General features: G+C 53.7%; 1 protein-coding gene and 1 long non-coding RNA gene across 7 annotated transcripts in view; both read right to left on the reverse strand.

Moving 5' to 3' along the window:
- Positions 1-12553, reverse strand: part of OTUD7B (OTU deubiquitinase 7B) — a 30835-nt gene extending 18282 nt beyond the window's left edge. For both annotated transcript variants that reach the window (XM_062632698.1, XM_062632697.1), the window contains exons 1-2: positions 12503-12553; positions 3148-3296 (exon numbers count right to left, since the gene is read on the reverse strand). In XM_062632698.1, the coding sequence (XP_062488682.1) occupies positions 3148-3220 (73 nt within the window). In that variant the 5' untranslated portion in view covers positions 3221-3296; positions 12503-12553. The remainder of the gene's footprint in view (positions 1-3147; positions 3297-12502) is intronic.
- A 6576-nt stretch (positions 12554-19129) lies between these two features.
- On the reverse strand, positions 19130-22986 carry LOC134170911 (uncharacterized). 5 transcript variants are annotated; one of them, XR_009967406.1, is made up of 3 exons: positions 22785-22986; positions 22334-22477; positions 19130-21741 (listed from the first exon to the last, which is right to left on the reverse strand). It is a non-coding gene; the product is annotated as an uncharacterized LOC134170911 (long non-coding RNA). The 5 variants fall into 5 exon arrangements; XR_009967408.1 differs by having other exon boundaries at positions 19130-20812; positions 21373-21741; positions 22334-22986; XR_009967407.1 differs by having other exon boundaries at positions 19130-20812; positions 21354-21741; positions 22334-22986.
- Positions 22987-23912: the final 926 nt, after the last annotated feature.

Genomic DNA, 23912 nt, shown 5'->3' on the forward strand with positions numbered 1-23912 from the left:
AAAGGACGTCTCTGATGGACTCTACAGTGCTTTTCGTGAGCACAGGAATCACAGAATAATAGACTGGGTTGGGGTGAAGGGAGCTTAAAGCTCATCCAGTCCCAACCCCTGCCATGGGCAGGGACCCCTTCCACTGGAGCAGGATGCTCCAAGCCCCTGTGTCCAACCTGGCCTTGAACACTGCCAGGGATGGGGCAGCCACAGCTTCTCCATTCAACCCATCCCAGTGTCCCTTTATGCAAAACTTCCCTATCTCCAACCTAAATCCCCCTGTTCCAGTCTGAACCCATCACCCCTTGTCCTGTCGCTCCAGTCCCTGATGAAGGCCCCTCTCCAGCATCCTTGCAGCCCCCTTCAGACACTGGAAGCTGCTCTGAGCTCTCCACGCAGCTTCTCTTCTCCAGGCTGAGCAGCCCCAATGTTCCCAGCCTGGCTCCTATGGGAGCTGCTCCAGCCCCTGCTCATCCTCGTGGCCTCCTCTGCACTTGCTCCAGCAGCTCCATGTCCTTATGCTGAGGACACCAGAGCTGCACCCAGTGCTGCAGGGGGGTCTCCCAGAGCAGAGCAGAGCAGAGGGGCAGGATCCCCTCCCTGCCCTGCTGCTCACCTCCTGGTGATGCTGCCCAGCACAGGGGGGTTCTGGGCTCCAGCTCACACTGTAGCCAGGTTATGGGAGGCTTCTCATGGACCAAGACCCCCAAGTCCTCCTCCTCAGGCTGCTCTGCATCACTTCTCTCCCAGCCTGTAGCTGTGCCTGGGATTAACCCTGACCCATGTGCAGGACCTTGCCAAGAGAGGTGGCTCACGGTGTTCAGGGAGGTTTTTGTTGCACAGAGCAGGTTTTGCTGGGGCTTGGATGAGAGAAAAGGGAGGTTCCCTCCTCCAGCAGGAAGCCCAATGTTCCTTGGGGACACCATGTGCCAAAGTTCAACCACAGAGAGACTGGGAGCCTGTCTCCCATGTGATGCTCTAGCTCTCCTTGCCAGAACCCAGGATGATTTGAAGAAGCAGAGCCCAAGGCCAGGTTGAACAGGGCTCAGAGCAAGCTGCTCTAGTGGAAGCCTCCCTGCCTGCGGCTTTAGATGAGCTTTAAGGTCCCTTGCCACAAAGCATCCCACAATTCTATATCCCCCTCCAACTCCACACCTGAGTGATTCACTTCCCACATCTCTTTTATCCAACTGTTCTCGCTAACACCCACCCAACCAGGAAAATCTCCGTGTTTTCCCTCATTCCCACCCCTGGAGCTGTCAACTCCACCGAGGCTGCAGGAGAAACAGCACCAGCTCAGCAGCACATCACAGAAATGAGCCAAAATAATCCACCCATGCGCGAGCAGGAGAGGGAGAGCTCAAAGCAGCATCTGCTTTAGCCTTTCCTATCACCAGCCCCAGAGTGCCTTCCAAAGGATAATCTTAGAAACCCTGAGATGGAACAAAGCAACTTAAACCCAGGAGCCAGCAGGAAACCACAGCCCACAGCCCACAGCGTGCCAGATTCCTGCGTGGAGCGGCCAAAGTGAAAGGGTGAAGCCCTGAGCCCAGCACAGCCAATGGCAGCTCCACAGAGGAACAAGCTCCCCATGGATCCTGCAAGCGCTGAGACAGGGAGGGGGAGCAAAGTGCCTAAAAACATGGATTTGAGCAACGATTTCAGGACCTTGACTTCATTCTTGCTACAGCATCCGGAGCGGCAGCACCAGGGAGCTGGTGCGGATGCCGTGGGAGCATCAGCTGGTGCTGGGATCAGTGACAAACATGACCTGTATTATACAAGAAAAGGGGTGATGGGAAGAAACCCAGCAAGCATGGGCTTGCTTTGTAATTACCAGGTGGGAAAACCAAGCCCCAAAATCATAGAATCATGGCATGGTATGGGTGGGAAGGGAACTTAAAGCCCATTTAAAGCCACGGACAGGGACCCCTTCCACTGGAGCAGGATGCTCCAAGCCCTGTGTCCAACCTGGCCTTGAGCACTGCCAGGGATGGGGCAGCCACAGCTTCTCTGGGCACCCTGTGCCAGCGCCTCAGCACCCTCCCAGGGAAGAGCTTCTGCCTCAGAGCTCAGCTCAGTCTCCCCTCGGGCAGGTTAAAGCCATTCCCCTTGGCCTGTCCCTGCATCCCTTGTCCCAAGCCCCGCTCCAGGTTTCCTGCAGCCCCTTTAGGCACTGGAGCTGCTCTGAGGTCTCCCCTTCACGCAGCAGTGGGGCAGAATCCTCTCCCTGCCCTGCAGCTCACACTCTGGGGGTGCAGCCCAGCACACGAGGGGCTCTGGGCTCCCAGCTCACACTGAAGCCAGCTCATGGGGAGCTCCTTGTGCAACATTTCTGTCCTCCAGCGTTACAACAGACTCCGGTATTTACTCACCACCTTCTGTCCACATGAACCCAAAGGCAACGCTCACGAGCAGGTTTACAGCTCCAACATTAAGACCTGGTGTCCTTTCTCCTCTACCCTTCCCATCACTAAGTACAGGGTGGAAATTAAGCACCTGCAGCCTCCAGCTAAACACAATCAGGAGTGAGCAACTTCCCAGTACTTTGGAAGAAGCATCAGAGCATCTCAGCACTCTCCATCACCTTAAACCCACCGGTCCTGCTTGGCAGCAGCCTCCAGCCCCGGTGTAAACGGGGCTCTAAGGGGATGCTCTGCCAGGAGAGGTCACTGGCACCCACCAAACAGCACTTTCTATCGGCACAATCAAACCACCGCCACAAGCAGAACAAGATATACCAGTAAAAGCATGGTTTTGCCTGTATAATTATCCCTATATTGCTTCCAAAACACCGGCAGCCTTCACCTAGTGCTGCTCCTTCAGCCCTTGTGAAGGTATTGCTGCTATAAAGAAACAGAAACCCTCATTTTTGCCTCCTGCATCAAACACATGCGAAGGGAGAGGATGGAGGGAAGGACAGGGCGCTCCGGGCTGATGCGTTCTCCTTCCAACCACGTAAAATTCATTCCCTGGTGGATGTGTAACAAGAAGCCAAGGTTGAGCGTGAGCAGCCACGCTGCTGAGGGCACAGCTCTAACAGCTCCAGCACCACATTCCCAACCACGGGCAGCTCCCACACCTCTCCCAACGCCTTTGTCCTTCCCATCAGCCACCGCCTGCCTTCTCCCTGCTTCCCTTCCCAGCCCCATTTACCTTCGAGGAGGTCTCTGGCCAGCCCTGGCTCTGCCCCCGTTGAGCGAACAAAATCCGACAGGACGATGTCCATAGCCGAGGTCGTGGCTCATGGATCCCTCCCGGCAGCTTGGGGTCGGCAGCGCCCGGATCAGCACCTCGGCATCAATCTAGGAATGAAACCAACAGCGCCTGTAGCTCACATTGCAAAGCATAAACCCACCAGGCAGGCCGGGCAGGAGCTGAGCCACCTGATGGCAAGGGAAATACCCCCCTTCCCTAAAATCACTTGGGATTTAGGACTTCAACAATGGCTAACTGGGAGGACAACCACAGTTTGTGCTGCTTTCTCCCTGCATGAAGGGGCTGTCATGATGCTGATGCTGCTGGGTACAGCAAGGGCTTAGCAAATTCAGGGTTTTCTTCCTCATTTCAAAGGTGTTGAAGCTTTTATTTCCAAAATGATGGGAAAGTAGCAAGGAAAAGAAAGGAGTTTCTTTGGAAGCAGGGAGACAGCAGGAAGCTTCTCTTTCACCTTTGCAGAGCGCATGGGCGGGCTCCGCTGAGCACCCCAAAATCAGAGCAGAATAAAAGCCCCAGATGGTGGAATTAACAGATGCTGCCTAACACAGAATCCTGGAATGGTTCGGGCTGGAAGGGACCTTAAAGCTCCTCCAGCTCCAACCCCTGCCACGGGGAGGGACCCCTTCCACTGGAGCAGGATGCTCCAAGCCCCTGTGTCCAACCTGGCCTTGGGGCAGCCACAGCTTCCCTGGGCACCCTGTGCCAGCGCCTCAGCACCCTCCCAGGGAAGAGCTTCTGCCCGAGAGCTCATCTCAGCCTCCCCTCAGGAGGTTAAAGCCATTCCCCTTGGCCTGTCCCTGCATCCAAAGCCCCTTTATAGGCAATAACCCCCCAGGTGCAGGAAGAAAGGAATGCACCACTCAGGATCTGCTTCCCAAACCCAGCCTGGCTCATGGATATTACGTGAGCCTGGAGTTTGAATCAGAAGGAGCTGCGATGCTGAGGTGTGTGCTCCTGCTGGCCATCCAAATCCTGATTTTCTGCATTCCTCAAGGCACAGCCGGAGCCAGGAACGGGCAAGGAGCTCTCCAGGAGCTTGGGTTTATTGCACATCAAGGACTGGGAGCAAAATTCCACTCTCAAGGAACCAAAAGCTGCTGGAAAAACAACTCATCCCTAGCTGAAGGAAGGGGTTGAGGAGGCGGTGCCCTGCTGAGGGTGGGAGGGGAACTGGCGCTGCCAGGTGGAAGAGGAAGAAACCTCTTTGTTTTCCTGGAGTCCCGGGGTAAAAGGTCTCTTTCCGGGGTTATTCCTGATGGGCAAAGCTCCTGGTGCCATAAACTGCCTCTTTTCAGGACCATTGCTGAAGACGGGCAAAGCTCCCTAACGGCACAACTCCCGGAGCCCAAGCAAGTCAAACAGCCATGCTTTAATCCGGAATTTCCTGGCTTTCTTGGTTCAATGCCATTCTTCAGCATTGTTAGAGCCTAAACCCAGGGCATTTCAGACAGCAGAACTGGGCAGGGAATTCCTGCTCTCGCCCCATCACCACCATAGGGAACAGCCCTCACTGGAAGCCACACGTTTGCATCCTCTCACCACCAGCAAGGTGTATGGAAACAAGGAACAGCTCCTAACTGGAAGCTCACTGCAGCACAATCCTGGAATGGTTTGGGTTGAAGGGACTTTAAAGCTCCTCCAGTCCAACCCCTGCCACGGGCAGGGACCCATTCCACTGGAGCAGGATGCTCCAAGCCCCTCTGTCCATCCTGGCCTTGAACACACGCTCCCAATCTCCTTCCAAGTTCCCCCTGGGGCAGGAATTGTTCCTCAGCTCCATCTAACCCTGCCCTGGTGCAGCTTGAGGCCGTTTCCTCTTGTCCCATCCCTTGTTCCTTGGGAGCAGAGCTCAGCCCCTCCTGGCTCGATCCTCCTGTCAGGCACTTGTAGGGAGCCATCAGGTCCCCCCTGAGCCCTCTCTTCTCCACCTGACCCTCCCAGATCCCTCAGCCGTTCCCCATCACTTGTGCTGCAGGCCCTGCACCAGCTCCGGTGCCCTTCTCCAGCACCTCAATGGGTGCAACATCCCACACTGAAAGCTGGGAATGCGGCTCTCTGCTGGGAATCAGGAGCTTTTACACCTGGGATTGGCCTCACACGCACGAACAGCCCCCAAATCCCACCGAGGACCACAGGAGCTGTGTGGGGAAGCGGGTGCCTCCTTCCAGCAGTGTCTGGGAAGAGGCTGCTATCTGAGCAACCCCGCTGGTGGGAATCACACAATTGCACATTGTTATCCCACCCCAGCACTAAAACTCTTTGGCACGGACACCGTGGAGCGGCAGCGGCTGTTTACATGGAATGCTGCGTGTTTGGGGAAGGGGGATGATACAAGATGTACTCCCGGCCCCATCACCAGCTTCCCTGCGGACAGAAGTTATCCCATTTCAGCCATCTCCCTGCAACCAAACCGGTGCATTCCTTCCCTCTCCCTCCGCTTTAAAACCTGGAAAACCCCGATTTCAAGGGAACAATCCATTGGATTGGTCACTGCAGAATAAAGGCTTCAGGTCCTTGGTTGTAATCCTCATGCTCTTGGCATGGTAACTCAGGTCCCTCCTTCCAGCTAGCTCCCCATGGAGCTGTGCTCTTCCTGATCTCCTCCTTTCCTTTTCTCCACGTCTTCCTTCCCGTGGATCACTCAGATCTCACTGTGGAGGCCCTGTGCTGGTGGGAGGCTGAACGCAGGGACGGTGGATGAACCACGGTGTGGCGGATGAACCAGCCCAGATGAGGATGATCCATCTCGTCACAACCTCCTGCAAGGAGCTGCCCTCCACCAGGAACCACAATTCACCAAAGACTTGTTTCCAAAGGGGAAAACCTTTGGAGCCGCAGGAGTTTATGAGCTGATGGGGTTTGCTCCAGCATGGAAGGGACCTTAAAGCTCATCTGAAGGCACAGGCAGGGACCTCTTCCACTAGAGCAGGATGCTCCAAGCCCCATCCAACCTTGAACGCTGCCAGGGATGCGGCAGCCACAGCTTCTCCGTTCAACCCATTCCAGTTCCCCACCACCTTCACTTCTTCCTTCTCTCCAACCCCAACCTCCCCTGTCCTAGTCTGAACCCATCGCCCCATGTCCTGCCAAGAGGAGAAGCTCAAGAGCAAACAAACCTGCTCCTGGTCTCGGCAGCACCAGCAGCTCGGAGCCGTCCACGGGCAGGCACTGCCCAAGCCCTGGAGCCAACAGCGGAGCCCGGGCTGCTGTGAACCGAGCGTGACTCCTGCCTGCAGGAACCCCAATGTCCTCGGCCCTCAGGAATCTCCGAGCCCAGCAACGCCTCTGCCGTGATGCAAGGGCTGAGCTATGCGGGTGAGACACGGGGCTGAGCCGCCACCGGTGCTCCCGGGGCAAGCAACCCCCGCCGTGCAGGGAACACTGGCACCTTTCAGCTCCCGGCACCACGCTTCCCCCCGGGATCTGCTGTGTCACCATCCCCACGGAGCGGGGTTTCGCAGGGCTGACCTTTCCTCTCCCTTGTCCCAAGCGCCAGCACCCGCGCTCCTTTCACATCACAGTTACGGCATGGTTTGTGTTGGAAGGGACCTTAAAGCTCCTCCAGTTCCAAACCCCTGCCTCGGAGCACGCTGCTCCAAGCCCATTCCAACCTGGCTTTGAACACGACTCCAATCTGCCACCAAGTGCCATAAAGGTAAGAAATGAGCTAAAGCTCAGCGTGGAACCCACCTTCACCCTACTGCAGCTTCTCCTCCTCTCGAAACACCCTTGTTAAACGCAAGCTCCAGGCATCACCATGAGCAGGCCACCAGCAGCACCTTCACCACATCCACCGCCTCAGCTGGCCTGAAAGCCGCTCAGCTTTCAGGATGCTCCAATCCCCAGAAGCCTCTTTACATCATCTCACGCTTCCACTGGCTGTCCCCCGCAGGCACGGGATAACGTCGACACTCCCAAACCTCTGGGAATGGCGATGTTTGCCGAGCAGGCTGCTGCAATGTCAGCCTCAAGGGCTGGCCATCATCACAAACCTCGGTGCAAAAGCAACACCATTCTGGTGCCTGCATGGATGGAAACGGGCAAGGTAAAACCCCCGACCCCGCAGGGATGTCACAACATTTCCTTAGCTAATGCTTGTAAAATGCTGTCCAAAGCTTCCTTAAGCCTCACCCTGATGAGACACTGGAAGGAGTTGCAGGAGGCAGGAGATAGGTGAGTCCTGGGCAGCAAACCCCTGGCAGGTTAAAGCCATTCCCCTTGGCCTGTCCCTGCATCCCTTGTCCCAAGCCCCTCTCCAGGTTTCCTGCAGCCCCTTCAGGCACTGGAGCTGCTCTCAGGTCTCCCCTTCAGGAGCCTTCTCTTCTCCAGGCTGCCCCAGCCCAGCTCTCAGTCTGTCCAGCTGGCAGAAGCAGCAGGAAGCCCATGGAACACACGTGGTGCAAGGGGAGTATTTGCATGCGCTTGATGACGAAAGTCCTCTCGCTGCTGGTGTCCTGTGCAACACTGACTTAAAAGCCAGAGTTTAAGACCAAGTGAGGCTGCACAAGGGCTTCTGACACCAAGTGAAGCGGTTCCCTTGGGCTGAAACTGAACTTTCCTGATGCAGTTGCTGTGTCCAGCCCCTCGAGTGAGCAGGAAGAGGATGGCCAGGGTGAAGGACACCTCCGGCTGCCTTGGTTTTAGTCTGAGATCCAGGCACCCTCCCGGCACCTCCAAGAGCCTGGCTCTGGGCTTGACTCCTGGTTCCCGAGGCGAGCCTGGGGACTTGTTGAGGCAGCACCAGCATCTCTCAGGGTGAGCTTTCTGGTACGAGACCCTGCGCTGCCTGCAAAGGCTTTCTCATGGTGGAAGCATCTCCTTCGTTAGCCACTGCTGAGGGCTGGTTCCTTCCAGCTCGGGAGGACCCGGTATGGCAGCGTGTTGGGGCATGACAGCGGAACGGGGTGAAGTGCTTCCAGCAGCGATGAACTCGCTCCTCCCCTCTGGACAGGACAACACAAACCCCAAACCCCAGTGAATCAGCCTGAAACCATTTGCTGGAAGCTCTGAGCAAGACCTGGGGGGCTGGCAGCCATCGCACTGCTCCCTCCTGGCTCCTCCATGCGTGGCAAGCAGCTCATGGCCCCTTCCTCCTCTCCTCTCCTCTCCTTGCTGCTGTGGACTTAACCAACAGCCCATGGCTTCACCTTTGTTACAAACACCTCAAGGTGGGCACTGATTTGTCTGTAACCTTCCAGCTTTGAGCCTGTGTTAGTCAGTGGTGCTGAGGCGCTGGCACAGGGAAGCTGTGGCTGCCCCATCCCTGGCAGCGTTCAATGGGGCTTGGAGCAAGCTGCTCCAGTGGAAAGGGTCCCTGTCCAGGGCTTTAGATGAGCTTTAAGGTCCCTCCCCACCCACACCCATCCACGGGTCTGTAACAGCTTCCCCCAGCTCGCAGGGCCGGAGCACCGCGACGTTTCCCATGGAGCAAGCAGAGGGGAGATTACCCGGAGCCGTGAGTCACACCTTGCTCCCAACTGGAACAAGGCTGAGCCTTACACAAACAGGGTTTCTCGCTTGGTCACCACACCCACGGAGCAGAGAGTGAAAGCCCTGCATCCCGGAGCGCCGCGGGGATCCTCCATCCACACAGACCTGCATCCACCCGGCCGGGAAAGCACCGGCCACGAGACCCAGCCTTTGGGATGGGGCCGGGTTTAGTTAACCCCTGCACAAGGAAAACCTGAGTAACAGAAATGGAAACACTTGATGCCAAAAGCGCACCTAAAACACGAGCACAGGATGGGTGGAGGCTGGAGGAAGGGAGGAGAAGGACTTGGGCTCCCCATGACCTGGCTTCAGCAAGCGCCTGAGCCCAGAACTCCCCCTGTGCTGGGAGCACCCCCAGAGCATGAGCAGCAGCTTGGGGGGGATCCTGCCCCTCTGCTGCGGGAAGGGGAGACCTCAGAGCAGCTCCTAAAGGGGCTCCAGGAAACCTGGAGAGGGGCCTGGGACAAGGGATGGAGGGACAGGCCAAGGGGAATGGCTTTAACCTGCCCGAGGGGAGACTGAGATGAGCTCAGGCAGAAGCTCTTCCCTGGGAGGGTGCTGAGCTTTAAGCTCCCTTCCAACCTGAACCATTCCGTGATCGAAGGCAGAAGGAACACACCAAAGCCACGTGAACCTCCCTGCCTCGCTCCTCTCCACAGGATAACCCAACACCGGGGCAGACCCGAGGAGGTTGGGAGGAGCTCAGCAGAAGCAGAGCCTCAGAGCATCCGCATCCTCCATGGCTGCTGCAGGAACCTCCCTGCCCCGGCTCCATCAGGCAAACGGAGAGACCGAGGGAGGAGGTGAAGAGGAAGCAAGGTCCAACAAGGAAATGTGCTCAGCTTCATCCCTTGTGCCTCCCGGGGCACGAGGAAGGGGAAGTCACCCAACACATTTACCTCAACAGGCATTCCCCTGGAAACAAACCCAAGCCACAGGACGGGAATGACGGATGTCAGCTCCAGGATCATCACTCTGAGGGGCTTTCATTGGAATGCTAAACCAAGGGGATCATGGAGAACACAACAAGGTTAAAGCCAGAACTCATCATGAAAGGGGATGTGGGTTCCCTGTATCCAGCGCCCTTTGCTACGCTTAAAGAGGTGTTTCCAGAAGGATTTTAGGAGCATTGAACTGCACTGGCTCTTCCCTGTGGCTGCTGAGGAGGGCAGCACCTGAGCCAGGCTCCAGGCTCCATCCAGCAGCACAAAGTCAACGCCCGACCTTGGCCGGGCACCTCCACCAGCTCCAGGGGCAGAAAGGACCTGGGGGGCCTCCGAGTGGGAGCCTCCAATGGGCGCCTTCAGATGGGAACCGAGGTGCCAAGATCCAGAGACCTGCTCCTGCCGGAGCTTTTGCTGCCCTGTATCCCCCTCCTTGCTCTGCAAAGCTCCACTTGGAGGCAGCCCCCCCCAAGGCAGCAGGATGTGACCCACTGAACTCCAGCACCACACATCCACCCGGGAACCCACAGAGGGAGCCGGACTGACCCCCTCCAGACGGGCACCAAACCCTGCCCCATGGTGCAAGCCAGAGGTGCCATCATCAAGCCCTTCACTTCCCCAGCCTCATCACAACGGCTCCGAGCAAACCTGATGGGCTCCAAGCCAGCCGGACCTGAAGGACCCCAACGGAGGTTCCTCCCTTCCTGCTCCTCCTCGCCGGGGTGCTGCCCCCATCCAGCACCCCTGACCTGACACTGCAGGTTACCTAACGCAGGCGAGAAGAGCCAAAACAGAGCCGGGATTAGCGCGGAGCCTGACCTGACCTAATACCTTCCTCCCCGGCGCTGAGCTCCCACTTAGGTGCTGTGCGAGGTGGGCACGGAGCGAGCGGCTCCGCTTCATCCAGGGCACGAGGAAAAGAGTCCGAGCTGAGGGAGCTCTTCCCTGGGAGGGTGGTGGGACACAGGGGAGCTGTGGCTGCCCCGTCCCTGGCAGCGCTCAAGGCCAGGCTGGATGGGGCTTGGAGCATCCTGCCCCGGTAGAAGGGGTCCCTGCCCATGGCTTTGGATGAGCTTTAAGGCCCCTTCCAACCCACACCATTCCATGGTTCCATGGAGAAGAACCCAGGCATCGTGCGTGACCTGATGCAGACAATTCCAGCCATCAGGCTCAGCTTTTCCAGCTACACAACTTTGCCTGCCCCAGTGTCTTTACTCGCCCTGCAAGGAGGAATCCAGCCCACTAAAGGAGGGATATTCGCAGCCCATGGTCAGGCTCCAGCATCTCCCGCTTGGCACAAGCAGCTCTTTGACCACCTTGGGAAGCGCCAGCCTCAAAGCCGAGCTCGGAAGCCTTTCAGTGTGCCCTGGGCTGCTTCGGGACAGCGATGGCATCCCAGCGAAGGGAGGCTTCCCAGCAGGGAAGAGGTGCATTTAAACACCCGCTGCTGCTCAAGAGGCAGGGCACGAGCGAAGCAACGGTTAAGCAAGAGGCACAGGGAAGTTTATAAAACCGGGATGGTTTTCATGTGTTTAACTGCTGCTAAATAAAACTTGACCCTATTGCGGAGCCGCAATCACCTGCTTCCCTTTGCTCCAAATACAACCCTGCCCCTTCCAAGACCCAGATCAGCCTAAACCTTGCGATGATGAACACGGCGGCAGCCTCCAAGCCATAGAAAACCCTCCAACACAAACACAGCAGCTTCATCACGTCCAAGGCTCTTCCCATATCCTCATCATCACTCACGCATCAATTCCTCTTTTTGTGCTTTTCAGGCTAAATTACAAAGCAATTTCCTGATCCATCCCGAAGGCAGAACAATGGCTCAAACCCTGACATGGATCCTGTGTGCTGGGCTGCACCCCCAGAGCATGAGCAGGACATGGGGGGGATGCTCCCCTCTGCTGCATGAAGGCAAGAGCTTAGAGCAGCTCCAGTGCCTAAAGGGGCTGCAGGAAAGCTGGAGAGGGGCCTGGGACAAGGGATGCAGGGACAGGACAAGGGGAATGGCTTTAACCTGCCAGAGGGGAGACCGAGCTGAGCTCTTAGGCAGAAGCTCTTCCCTGGGAGGGTGCTGAGGCGCTGGCACAGGGTGCCCAGAGAAGCTGTGGCTGCCCCATCCCTGGCAGTGCTCAAGGCCAGGTTGGACACAGGGCTTGGAGCATCCTGCTCCGGTGGAAGGGGTCCCTGCCATGGCTTTGGACGAGCTTCCAGCTCCCTTCAACCCGAACCCTTCCACGGTTCTGTGAAGAGCCGAGCCCCTGCACTGGCGGATCCACACAACTCCAACCAAGCTCCGCTTCTCCGCCCCTTTCAACCCGACCACGGCGCCTTCGCTCTCCCCGCAACCGGAGGCTGAGCCCCCCCGGGCGCTGCAAACGCAGCCCCGCCCGGCTCACGGTGACCCGGGAGGCCCCGGCCCGCGCCCGTTACCGCGCTCCCTGCGTCAGCGACTCCCAGGACGGGGCAGAGCCGTTCCCTGAAGCGGGGACTGCGGAGCTGCCCCGGCCCCTGAGTCACCGCCGGGCTCCGCACCCACGGCGAAAGCGCTCCGGGGCCGCGGCGCCCCCGGCGTTACCCGGCCCAGGAACTGCCCTTTCCCCCCCGCCGCCCGGACCGGGCAGCTCCGGAGCCGCCGCTGTGGAGCCCAAAGGGGCCCGGGCCCGGCCCCATCCCCTCGGCGCAGCCCGGGGAGCCCCATGGATCCCCGGTCACAGACGGCGACCGCACCGGGAAGTGCCCGGAGGGCCGGGGCTGGGCCCCGCGTTACCCCCGCCCGCTGCGCTGACCCCGCCGGGCTCCCCCCGGGGCCGCGCTCCCTTCTCGGGGCCCACAGGGCGCGATCGCGGCGTTACCTGCGCTGGGCTCCATGGCGCGGCCGCGCTCCGGGCCCCGCCGCCGCCGCCCGGGGGGGGGTGGAAGGGGGGGGGGGGGCCGGGGACACGCGGCACCGCCCCCGTTCCCGCCCGGAACGCTTTGGCGGGCGCACGCGGCCGCCCGGCCCCGCCCCTCCCGGCTGCGCGTGGCCAATGGCGTGCGGAGCTGCGGCCACGCCCCCTGCCCCCGGCCGCTCCACGGAGCCTGCGCAGGAAAGGAGGGGGAGAGCGCCCCCGTGCGGCCGGGCCGTGACGGCGCAGCGGAGCGAGCCCCGGTGGGGCCTGAACCCCCCAGTGTGGGGCTTGGAACCTCCAATGTGGGGCCTGGAACCTCCAGTGTGGGGCCTGGAACCTCCAATGTGGGGCCTGGAGCCTCCAATGTGGGGCCTGAACCCCCCAGTGTGGGGCCTGGAACCTCCAATGTGGGGCCTGAACCCCCCAGTGTGGGGCCTGGAACCTCCAATGTGGGGTCTGGAACCTCCAGTGTGGGGCCTGGAACCTCCAATGTGGGGCCTGAACCCCCCAGTGTGGGGCCTGAACCCCCCAATGTGGGGCTTAAACCATCCCAGTGTGGGGCCGGAACCCCCCAGTGTGGGGCCTGAACCCCCCAATGTGGGTCCTGAACTGTTCCAATGTGGGGCCTGAACCCCCCAGTGTGGGGCCTGAACCCCCCAATGTGGGTCCTGAACCGTCCCAGTGTGGGGCCTGAACCCTCCAATGTGGGGCTTGAAACCCCCCAGTGTGAGACCTGGACCCCCAAATGTGAGGCTTCAACCCCCCAATGTGGGGTCTGAATCCCCCAAAGGGGGGCTTGAACCCCCCCCCAGTGTGGGGCTTGAACCTTCCTAATGTGGGACTTGAACCCCCCCAATGTGGGGCTTGAACCCCCCCAGTGTGGGGCTTGAACCTTCCCAATGTGGGACCTGAACCTCCCAATGTGGGGCCTGAACCCTCCCAGTGGGGAGCCTGAACCCTCCCAATGGGGAGCCTGAGCCTCCTGTGTGGGGCATGAAACCCCCTTTTTGTGCTCTGAGACCCCAAAGTGAGCCATGAACCCCCCCAGTGTGGGGCCTGAACCCCCCTGCATTGTGCTTGAGCCCCCAGTGTGGAGCTCCTCAGTGCCCAGTGCGAGGAGCCCGTGGTGCCGGTGCCTTCGCTGTGGGATGTGCTGGGAGATCCCAATGGGGCTCCACGGCTTGGGGGTGTCACTGAACCCTGGGGGAGTGTGTCCATGGGGCTTTGGGATGGAGCCCCCAGCACCCCCTGGGCAGGCTGGGCCAGGGCTCTGCACTCTCAGCACTGAGCTCTTCTCGTGGTGACGTGGTGCTTGGTGTGGTTCAGTTCACGGCCGCTGCTCCTTGCCCTGTCCCTGGGCACCACTGGGCAGAGCCTGGCACCATCCTCCTGGCACCACCTTCGCGCTATCGCTGTACACTGATGGGAGCCCCCTCACTCTGCTCTTCTACGAACCAGACCCAGCTCCTTGTCCATAGGAGATGCTCCAGCCCCCCCCCGCCAGCGCATCCCTGCGGCCCCATTTGCTGCTCTGCCCCATCTCCCTGCTGCAGGCCTGGGTGGGACCGGCCGCGCTGGGGGTCCGGGAGCAGCAGCATCATGCGCAGGGTTCAGCTGATCCCGGCCTGAATCGCGCCTTTGTTCCCCGCCAGCGCCCAGCCTTGTTTGTATCGCACACAAAAGGATTGTTTATGGTGGCCGGGACGAGAAAGGGCCAGCAAAGAAAGAACAGTTTGTGCCGCCCGGCCCCCCAGGGGGGTTCTGTTCCCCTTTCCCGGCTGCAGTGTTTGTGCAAAGGAGGAAGCATTGAATCCACCAGGTTGGAAACGCTTCCAGGGGCATCGGCAGTGGGACACAGCAGCACCGTTGGGGTGCTTCCCGGCGCTGCAGGGATGGAGGTTAAAGCGTGCGGTGACTCGCTGGATAAAGAAGTGCCACAAAGAGGATCAGGGATGGGAGGAGAGGGGGATAAAGGCAGAGCAGCAGATGGTGAGCAGTGCTGAGACACTGAAGAAGTGAGGTGAGGCAGAGCCCCGCTGAGCCAGTGGTGCTGAACCAGTTCACTGGTGGAGAGGAACGCAGGATGATGACCCTGGCAGTGCTCAAGGCCAGGCTGGACGCAGGGGCTTGGAGCAACCTGCTCTAGTGGAAGGGGTCCCTGCCCGTGGCTTTAGATGAGCTTTAAGGTCCTTCCCAACCCAAACCCTCCATGATTCCATGAGAAAACACAAGGATTGCCGACACAAAGTCTGTTCGGCTTAACTTGGGCTCAATGGGATAGCTCTGGACTGATCTGCAAAGACAACTCTTAAAGGCCTCCGCAAGAAAGAGCTTTTCTTGCCTTAAAACTCACTCAACGTTTGCCCAAAACCTTATGGAGTGGCCAATTGACATAACTGGCATCCATGCACATAACTGGCATCCATACACATAGATATCCATACACATAACTGACATCCATGCACAGATAACCAGGCACATAACTGACATTCATACACAGATATCCATACACGTAACTGACATCCATACACATAGATATCCATACACATAAATGACATCCATACACATAGATATCCATACACATAACTGACATCCATGCACAGATCTCCATACACGTAACTGACATCCATGCACAGGTACCCATACACGTAACTGACATCCATGCACAGATATCCATACACATAACTGACATCCATGCACAGATATCCAGGCACATAACTGACATCCATACACAGATATCCATACACATAACTGACATCCATACACATAGATATCCATACACATAACTGACATCCATACACAGATATCCATACACATAACTGACATCCATACACAGATATCCATACACATAACTGACATCCATACACAGATATCCATACACATAACTGACATCCATGCACAGATATCCATACACGTAACTGACATCCATACACATAGATATCCATACACATAACTGACATCCATACACAGATATCCATACACATAACTGACATCCATACACATAGATATCCATACACATAACTGACATCCATACACATAGATATCCATACACGTAACTGACATCCATACACAGATATCCATACACATAACTGACATCCATGCACAGATATCCATACACGTAACTGACATCCATACACATAGATATCCATACACATAACTGACATCCATACACAGATATCCATACACATAACTGACATCCATGCACAGATATCCATACACGTAACTGACATCCATACACATAGATATCCATACACATAACTAACATCCATACACAGATATCCATACACATAACTGACATCCATGCACAGATATCCATACACGTAACTGACATCCATACACATAGATATCCATACACATAACTGACATCCATACACAGATATCCATACACATAACTGACATCCATACACAGATATCCATACACATAACTGACATCCATGCACAGATATCCATACACATAACTGACATCCATGCACAGATATCCATACACATAACTGACATCCATACACATAGATACATAACTGACATCCATACACACAGATATCCATACACATAACTGACATCCATGCACAGATATCCATGCACATAACTGACATCCATACACAGATATCCATACACATAACTGACATCCATGCACAGATATCCATACACATAACTGACATCCATGCACAGATATCCATGCACATAACTGACATCCATACACAGATATCCATACACATAACTGACATCCATGCACAGATATCCAGGCACATAACTGACATCCATACACATAGATATCCATACACATAACTGACATGCATACACAGATATCACAGATATCCATAGACATAACTGACATCCATACACATAGATATCCATACACATAACTGACATCCATGCACAGATATCCATACACATAAATGACATCCATACACATAAATATCCATACACATAACTGACATCCATGACATCCATGACATCCATACACAGATATCCATACACATAACTGACATCCATACACAGATATCCATACACATAACTGACATCCATCACATCCATACACATAACTGACATCCATACACAGATATCCATACACATAACTGACATCCATGCACAGATACCCATGCACATAACTGACATCCATGCACAGATACCCATGCACATAACTGACATCCATGCACAGATATCCATACACATAACTGACATCCATACACAGATATCCATACACATAACTGACATCCATGCACAGATATCCATACACATAACTGACATCCATACACAGATATCCATACACATAACTGACATCCATACACAGATATCCATACACATAACTGACATCCATACACACAGATATCCATACACATAACTGACATCCATGCACAGATATCCATACACATAACTGACATCCATGCACAGATATCCATACACATAACTGACATCCATGCACAGATATCCATACACATAACTGACATCCATACACAGATATCGATACACATAACTGACATCCATACACAGATATCCATACACATAACTGACATCCATACACAGATATCGATACACATAACTGACATCCATACACACAGATATCCATACACATAACTGACATCCATGCACAGATATCCATACACATAACTGACATCCATGCACATAGATATCCATGCACATAACTGACATCCATACACAGATATCCATACACATAACTGACATCCATACACATAGATATCCATACACATAACTGACATCCATGCACAGATATCCATACACATAACTGACATCCATACACAGATATCCATACACATAACTGACATCCATACACAGATATCGATACACATAACTGACATCCATACACATAGATACCCATACACATAACTGACATCCATGCACAGATATCCATACACATAACTGACATCCATACACAGATATCCATACACAGATATCCATACACATGACATCCATGATGTCCATACACATGACATCCATACACATAACTGACATCCATGCACAGATATCCATACACATAACTGACATCCATACACATAGATACCCATACACATAACTGACATCCATGCACAGATATCCATACACATAACTGACATCCATACACAGATATCCATACACATAACTGACATCCATACACAGATATCCATACACATAACTGACATCCATACACAGATATCCATACACATAACTGACATCCATACACAGATATCCATACACATAACTGACATCCATACACAGATATCCATACACATAACTGACATCCATACACAGATATCCATACACATAACTGACATCCATGCACAGATATCCATACACATAACTGACATCCATACACAGATATCCATACACATAACTGACATCCATACACAGATATCCATACACATAACTGACATCCATACACATAGATATCCATACACATAACTGACATCCATACACAGATATCCATACACATAACTGACATCCATGCACAGATATCCATACACATAACTGACATCCATGCACAGATATCCATACACATAACTGACATCCATGCACAGATATCCATACACATAACTGACATCCATACACAGATATCCATACACATAACTGACATCCATACAGATATCCAGATATCCATACACATAACTGACATCCATGATATCCATACACATAACTGACATCCAGATATCCATACACATAACTGACATCCATACACAGATATCCATACACATAACTGACATCCATACACAGATATCCATACACATAACTGACATCCATACACAGATATCGAGACACATAACTGACATCCATATCACATAACTGACACATAACAGACATCACACTGACATCCATAGATATCCATACACATAACTGACATCCATGCACAGATATCCATACACGTAACCGACATCCATGCACATGTAGCCATACACGTAACTGACATCCATACACATAGATATCCATACACATAACTGACATCCATGCTCAGATATCCATACACATAACTGACATCCATACACATAGATATCCATACACATAACTGACATCCATACACAGATATCCATACACATAACTGACATCCATACACAGATATCCATACACATAACTGACATCCATGCACAGATATCCAGGCACATAACTGACATCCATACACAGATATCCATACACATAACTGACATCCATACACAGATATCCATACACGTAACCGACATCCATGCACATAGATATCCAGGCACACTACTGACATCCATGCACAGATATCCATACACATAACTGACATCCATACACATAGATATCCATACACATAACTGACATCCATACACAGATATCCATACACATAACTGACATCCATACATAGATATCCATACACATAACTGACATCCATACACAGATTTCCATACACATAACTGACATCCATACACATAGATATCCATACACATAACTGACATCCATACACATAGATATCCATACACATAACTGACATCCATACACAGATATCCATACACATAACTGACATCCATACACATAGATATCCATACACATAACTGACATCCATACACATAGATATCCAGGCACATAACTGACATCCATGCACGGTTTCCATAAGACAACCGCAGAAGATTCTGGACCCAAAAGCACCTTTACTTGTTTATTCGCCCCCTTTTTTCTCCCCTTGTTATTGTTGAAAGGGAAACACAATCAGATTATGACAAAAGAATGAGGTGAAGTAAAGCATTGCCCCTACTGAAGTGTGCTCGTTTTCCAGCAGGAACCCACCAGATTTACTGCAGGGCAGCTGAATGGATGCAGACATTGTTCCCAAGGCACTTAAATGGAGGTACCTAGATTTACTCATGACAGATAATGAAGTAGGAACGACAGACATGCTTACTCGTGGTGTGATAAGTTCTTTCTGTAGCCCAAGGAGAAAAGCAGAGGGTTAAATGGCAGTTGACAAGCAAAGCTAATAGGAAAGCCAACTCATTTTTGGCTTCAAAAATGGAAACTCATCCAAACCTTATTCCTTTGCCAAGAGCAGGAGCCCTGGATGCTGTGGCACAAGATGTTTCAGCCACCAGTGTTGCTTTAGAGTAAGACCTGAGGCACAGGGAAAGGGTCAGGATTCTCTCAAGCCATAAGAAACCAGCCCAGGGCCTGGGATGCTGTTCTTGCACCCAGGAGAGGGACACGTAAAGAAGTGGTTCTGTACTAATGAAAACCAGAGGAGGAAACTCATCACAGGACACAACTGTTTCCAGGCAACTCCTCTATTTGTCAGCGTCTGCATGGATTTCAGCTCCCTTCTGCCTGCAGTGAGCTGGTTTTCCCCCCTCCTCTATACTTAGAGATGTTCCTGCCCTTTTCCTGACACAAGAGGAAGGGGAGTTTGTTGGTGCTGACCTGAAGGTGCCCATTGCTAGGAGCAAATGGTTCATTCTCAACCCATTTCCAGAGCTGGACTCACTCAAGTCACTGGTTGATGTGGTCCCTGGATCCCACGACACACACATGGAGGGGGTGTAACGGGGAAATTCAAGGTATTTCTTGGGTGGAAAGGCTTTTCCTTGTAGGAAGTTTGCAGGAAGGCAGTATTCCTTTAAGGACAAAGATGTATTTAAGGAGGAGACAACACTCTGGGCTTATTTAGCTGAAAAAAACCCATCACTGACATGGTTACAAAAGCATTTCCAAAGCAAACAGACAGAGAACAAAATGGTACTTTCCAGACACTAAACCATTTACAATCTAAACAATAGGATGCAATTAAATACTGGGGTTTAACTTAGTTTGCAATTATTATGCATGTAAAGCAGTACCTTTGGCTGTGAGTCCCCCCACTACCTCCTTAAATGAGGTGTCGGTCAGTTTGAAGAGGAGAAGTAAAATCTGATGCCTGGAATTGGAGTTTTCCTACAGAAATCCTGCCTCCTCTAAACCACACACACTGGATTTGGACTGGCAAAAAACCTTCCTGGCCTCTGAGCACTCTGTAGAAAGAGGAACCAGAGGATTCTGGTCAGCAAAATGCAACGTAAACTGGGATTTCAGCTGGTAATCAAAGTGCTTAAAGGACAATGAACGTGGAAGTTACTCCATGAAGAAAAGGGGAGTTGTTAATTGGAAGTGAAAGGCAGGACTTACTCCTTCATCCAGTCGTCTATAAATAGGGATGTGCCAGCGAGGGTGCGCTGGCTCCGTTGCCTGCGGCCCCTTTTAGCTGTGTCCCTCTAGGAATAGCACCTAATCCCAGCTGCTGTTCTTAGGGTGATTAGCAGAGGCTCCTTTGGGTGCCTGGACATGACTCAAGCAGAGCTGGTGCTGCAGAAGAGGAGGGTGACCTCATTTTGTACACTTGCAGCCCAGGAACCACCCATGTGCGGGGGCTGCATCACCAGCATGTGAGCAGCAGGGACAGGGAGAAGGCCCAGAGAAGCTGCGGCTGCCCCATCCCTGGCAGTGCTCAAGGCCAGGTTGGACACAGGGGCTTGGAGCATCCTGCTCTAGTCGAAGGGGTCCCTGCCATGGCTGCAGATGAGCTTTAAGGTCCCTTCTAACACAAACCAGTCTATGAACTTCTTCCTAATATCTCATCTTAGATCTCCCCTCTTTCTGTGGTTTGATGCTCCATCAGGCAAGCAGATCTCTCCATTACAGCTACAGCTTACAACCAAGCCCATTTATCACCCTCTTTTACTGATGTTTTGTGACACAAAGCAGCTGGACTATTCCTTGTGTGGCACAGAAACTGAGGCACAGAGACAGAGATGTGTCTTGCTTCTGTTGCTGTCAAGACACGCCTGCAGCTTCTGTGCCTGGGGATGCAGAGGATGAGCCCCACACCATGGACCACATCACATACCCAGCCAACACTACGCAACCTGGGGCTCTGCTGCATCTCGGCGCCGTTCCTCCAACCAGAACAGCTGGACCAGTAAAGCCGGATGGATTCTGCGTGTCCTGGGGTCCTCACAGCGTCCAGCTCGCAGGAGGAGGATGCGGAGCTGCCTCTGCTCCGCTCCGCAGGCGCCCTCTGCCTGCGCGCTGCAGGAACTGAAACACAGCCCAAACCCGTTTCAAAACGCCCCAGCCCTCGAGGGGCTCTTGCACGTTGGGGTTGGTGGTGGTGAACTGGGAGCTGAATCTTAGCGTTCAGTGACTTTCCAAATGGTGATGTTATCCAGGAGCTCACTCTGTTATCCACGATGTCTCGATATTCCAAGAGGCACTGGCAAAGCAACCCTTTTGGTCTACTCCTTTTACGAAGCTTCTTTAACGTTTGGAGCTTCACACCCAAGACATGACTCTGAATGCACACTGTTTCTGTTCTAATTTCTCTTCAACTGAACGACTCTGCTCAGACTCCTGACACTATACAAGTGTTCCCAGCCTACAGCCCTTCCAGTGGTGATGGGGCTTCCTGCCCTTCCTCTGCTTATGTTTCAAGTCACAAGCCAAACTTCCTCAACTCACTTCTTCATTCCTCAGCACTTGATCACAACTGAAGTTTGCCTGCAGTTTTCTGTGGGGTTTTCTAAATCCAGGGACTGAAAAGGTTGTGGCTTGTAAGGAGAGAAAGCTCTATTCAGCTTAATGCCGCCAGGGGAAGGGTGATGCCTCTGAACACCTCCATGGATCATCTCCGCATGTAGCCCTTGTATTGCTGGAGCATGGGGAATGTCTCCAAGCTTTCAGCAATATGAGGTGCAGGCTGGCTGCTGTCTAAACAGAAACAGCAACAAAACTTCTAGAAAGCAAAAGGAAATAACCCTTCTCCCTGTTAAAGCTGTGTGGGCTGAGCTCTGGTGGTGCTGAGTAATTTATCCCCTGAGCCCACAGAACCAGCTGAGCTTCTCTTACCTTTTTCCAGCAGTGGAACAAGTGAGCGGTGTCTTCCCCATCCCTGGCTCTTCACTGACGCTGCTCCATCCTCAACAGAGGGACCCTGACAGGACTGGGGGATCCATTCCCATCTCCAAGCACCTACTATGGGGAGAACAGGAGCAAACTGAAGTCCACATCACTTCCCTGAGGACAAGGATTGGGTCTTTCCTTGATGAGGTTTTAAGGACCACCCCATCCTCCTCCTTGCTGTAGATCCCAAAGCAGGGCAGAGTACTGGGGGGTTTCCTGCACTGATGGGCATCGTGGCTGTGAGCACTGGTGCTCATCACCAGCTCTCCAGGGGGCTTCATGCTGGCTCCCAGCCCCATGACACTGCAATGGAGTGGCAGCAGTGGGGATGCAGCCTCTGCCCCGCAGCATTGGGAGGTTCTGGACACTGTTACTGTACCTGAAATCATCTTGCTGGTTAGATCCTCTTCTTTTGAGGTGAAAGACCTGTAGTAGGAGGATGCAGCTCTGGTACAAGCTTGGAACCGATGTTCTGCCCCCTTCGGCAGGGCTGTCTCTGGTGAAGCATCTCAGCAGCACAACTCTGCTTTGAATACTTTCCACTCAAGGCAAAATAAATCACATAGCAAAACCAGGAATTACAGAGCTGTCGTGGGTTCAGCAGTAGCAGTCATTTTTCCCCTTCCTGGTAGCTGGTGCAGTGTAGTGTTTTGACTTTCAGCCTGGGAACAGAGCTGATAGCGATGTTTTGGTTTGGCCAAGGACTTTGTGAGCCTCATGCTCTGCCAGGGAGGAGGGGAAGCCGGGTGGAAGCAGAGACAGGACACCTGACCCAAACTGACCAAAGAGGTATTCCATAGCACAGCACGTCATGCCCAGGAGGTAACTGGGAGTTAGCCGGAAGGGCTGGGAGACTGCAGGGTTGGAGGAGGTATGGGTTGGTGCTTGGTCGGGCTGGGGGGTGAGTTATCGGTTGGCTGGTGGTGAGGTGTTGTATTCTCTTCCTTTGTTGTTTCCTTTATCATTATTATTATTGGTGGTAGCAGTAGTGATTTGTGTTATACCTTAGTTACTAAACTGTTCTTATCTCAACCCCTGGGAGTTGCATTCTTTTCTATTCTCCTCTCCGTCCCTCCGGGAGTAGGGGGAGGGAAAGAAGGGGGGCAGTGAGTGAACAAGTTACCTGACTGGGTTTAAACCACGACAAGAGCCCAGCGCAGGAGCTTGGGTTTGAGTACGCCTCCCCTGCACCAGGTATCGACTCCATTGTAGCAAAGGCTTCATGAACAGAAGCATGGAGCAACCTGCTCTAGTGGAAGGTGTCCCTCTCCGTGGCAGGGGGTTGTGACTGGATGAGCTTTGAAGGTCTCTTCCCACCCAAACCATTAAATGACTCTAAATGGGATCCCTGTGTGTCAGCAGCTGTAAAGGAAGAGGAGACCCCTGGGTCTGCGTTTCGTTTCCCTTCGCAGTGGTGGTGATGGGAGTCGGGGTCCTTGGGGTGCTGTACGTGGTGTCCACGGGGAGGTTTGGGGCTGCTGCCTGAACATGCTGCGCATGAACAGCG

This window comes from Pezoporus occidentalis, unplaced genomic scaffold (assembly GCF_034315485.1).
Source record: "Pezoporus occidentalis ecotype Australia unplaced genomic scaffold, CSIRO_AGI_Poc_V1 ctg393, whole genome shotgun sequence".
Classification (NCBI taxonomy): Eukaryota; Metazoa; Chordata; class Aves; order Psittaciformes; family Psittacidae; genus Pezoporus; species Pezoporus occidentalis.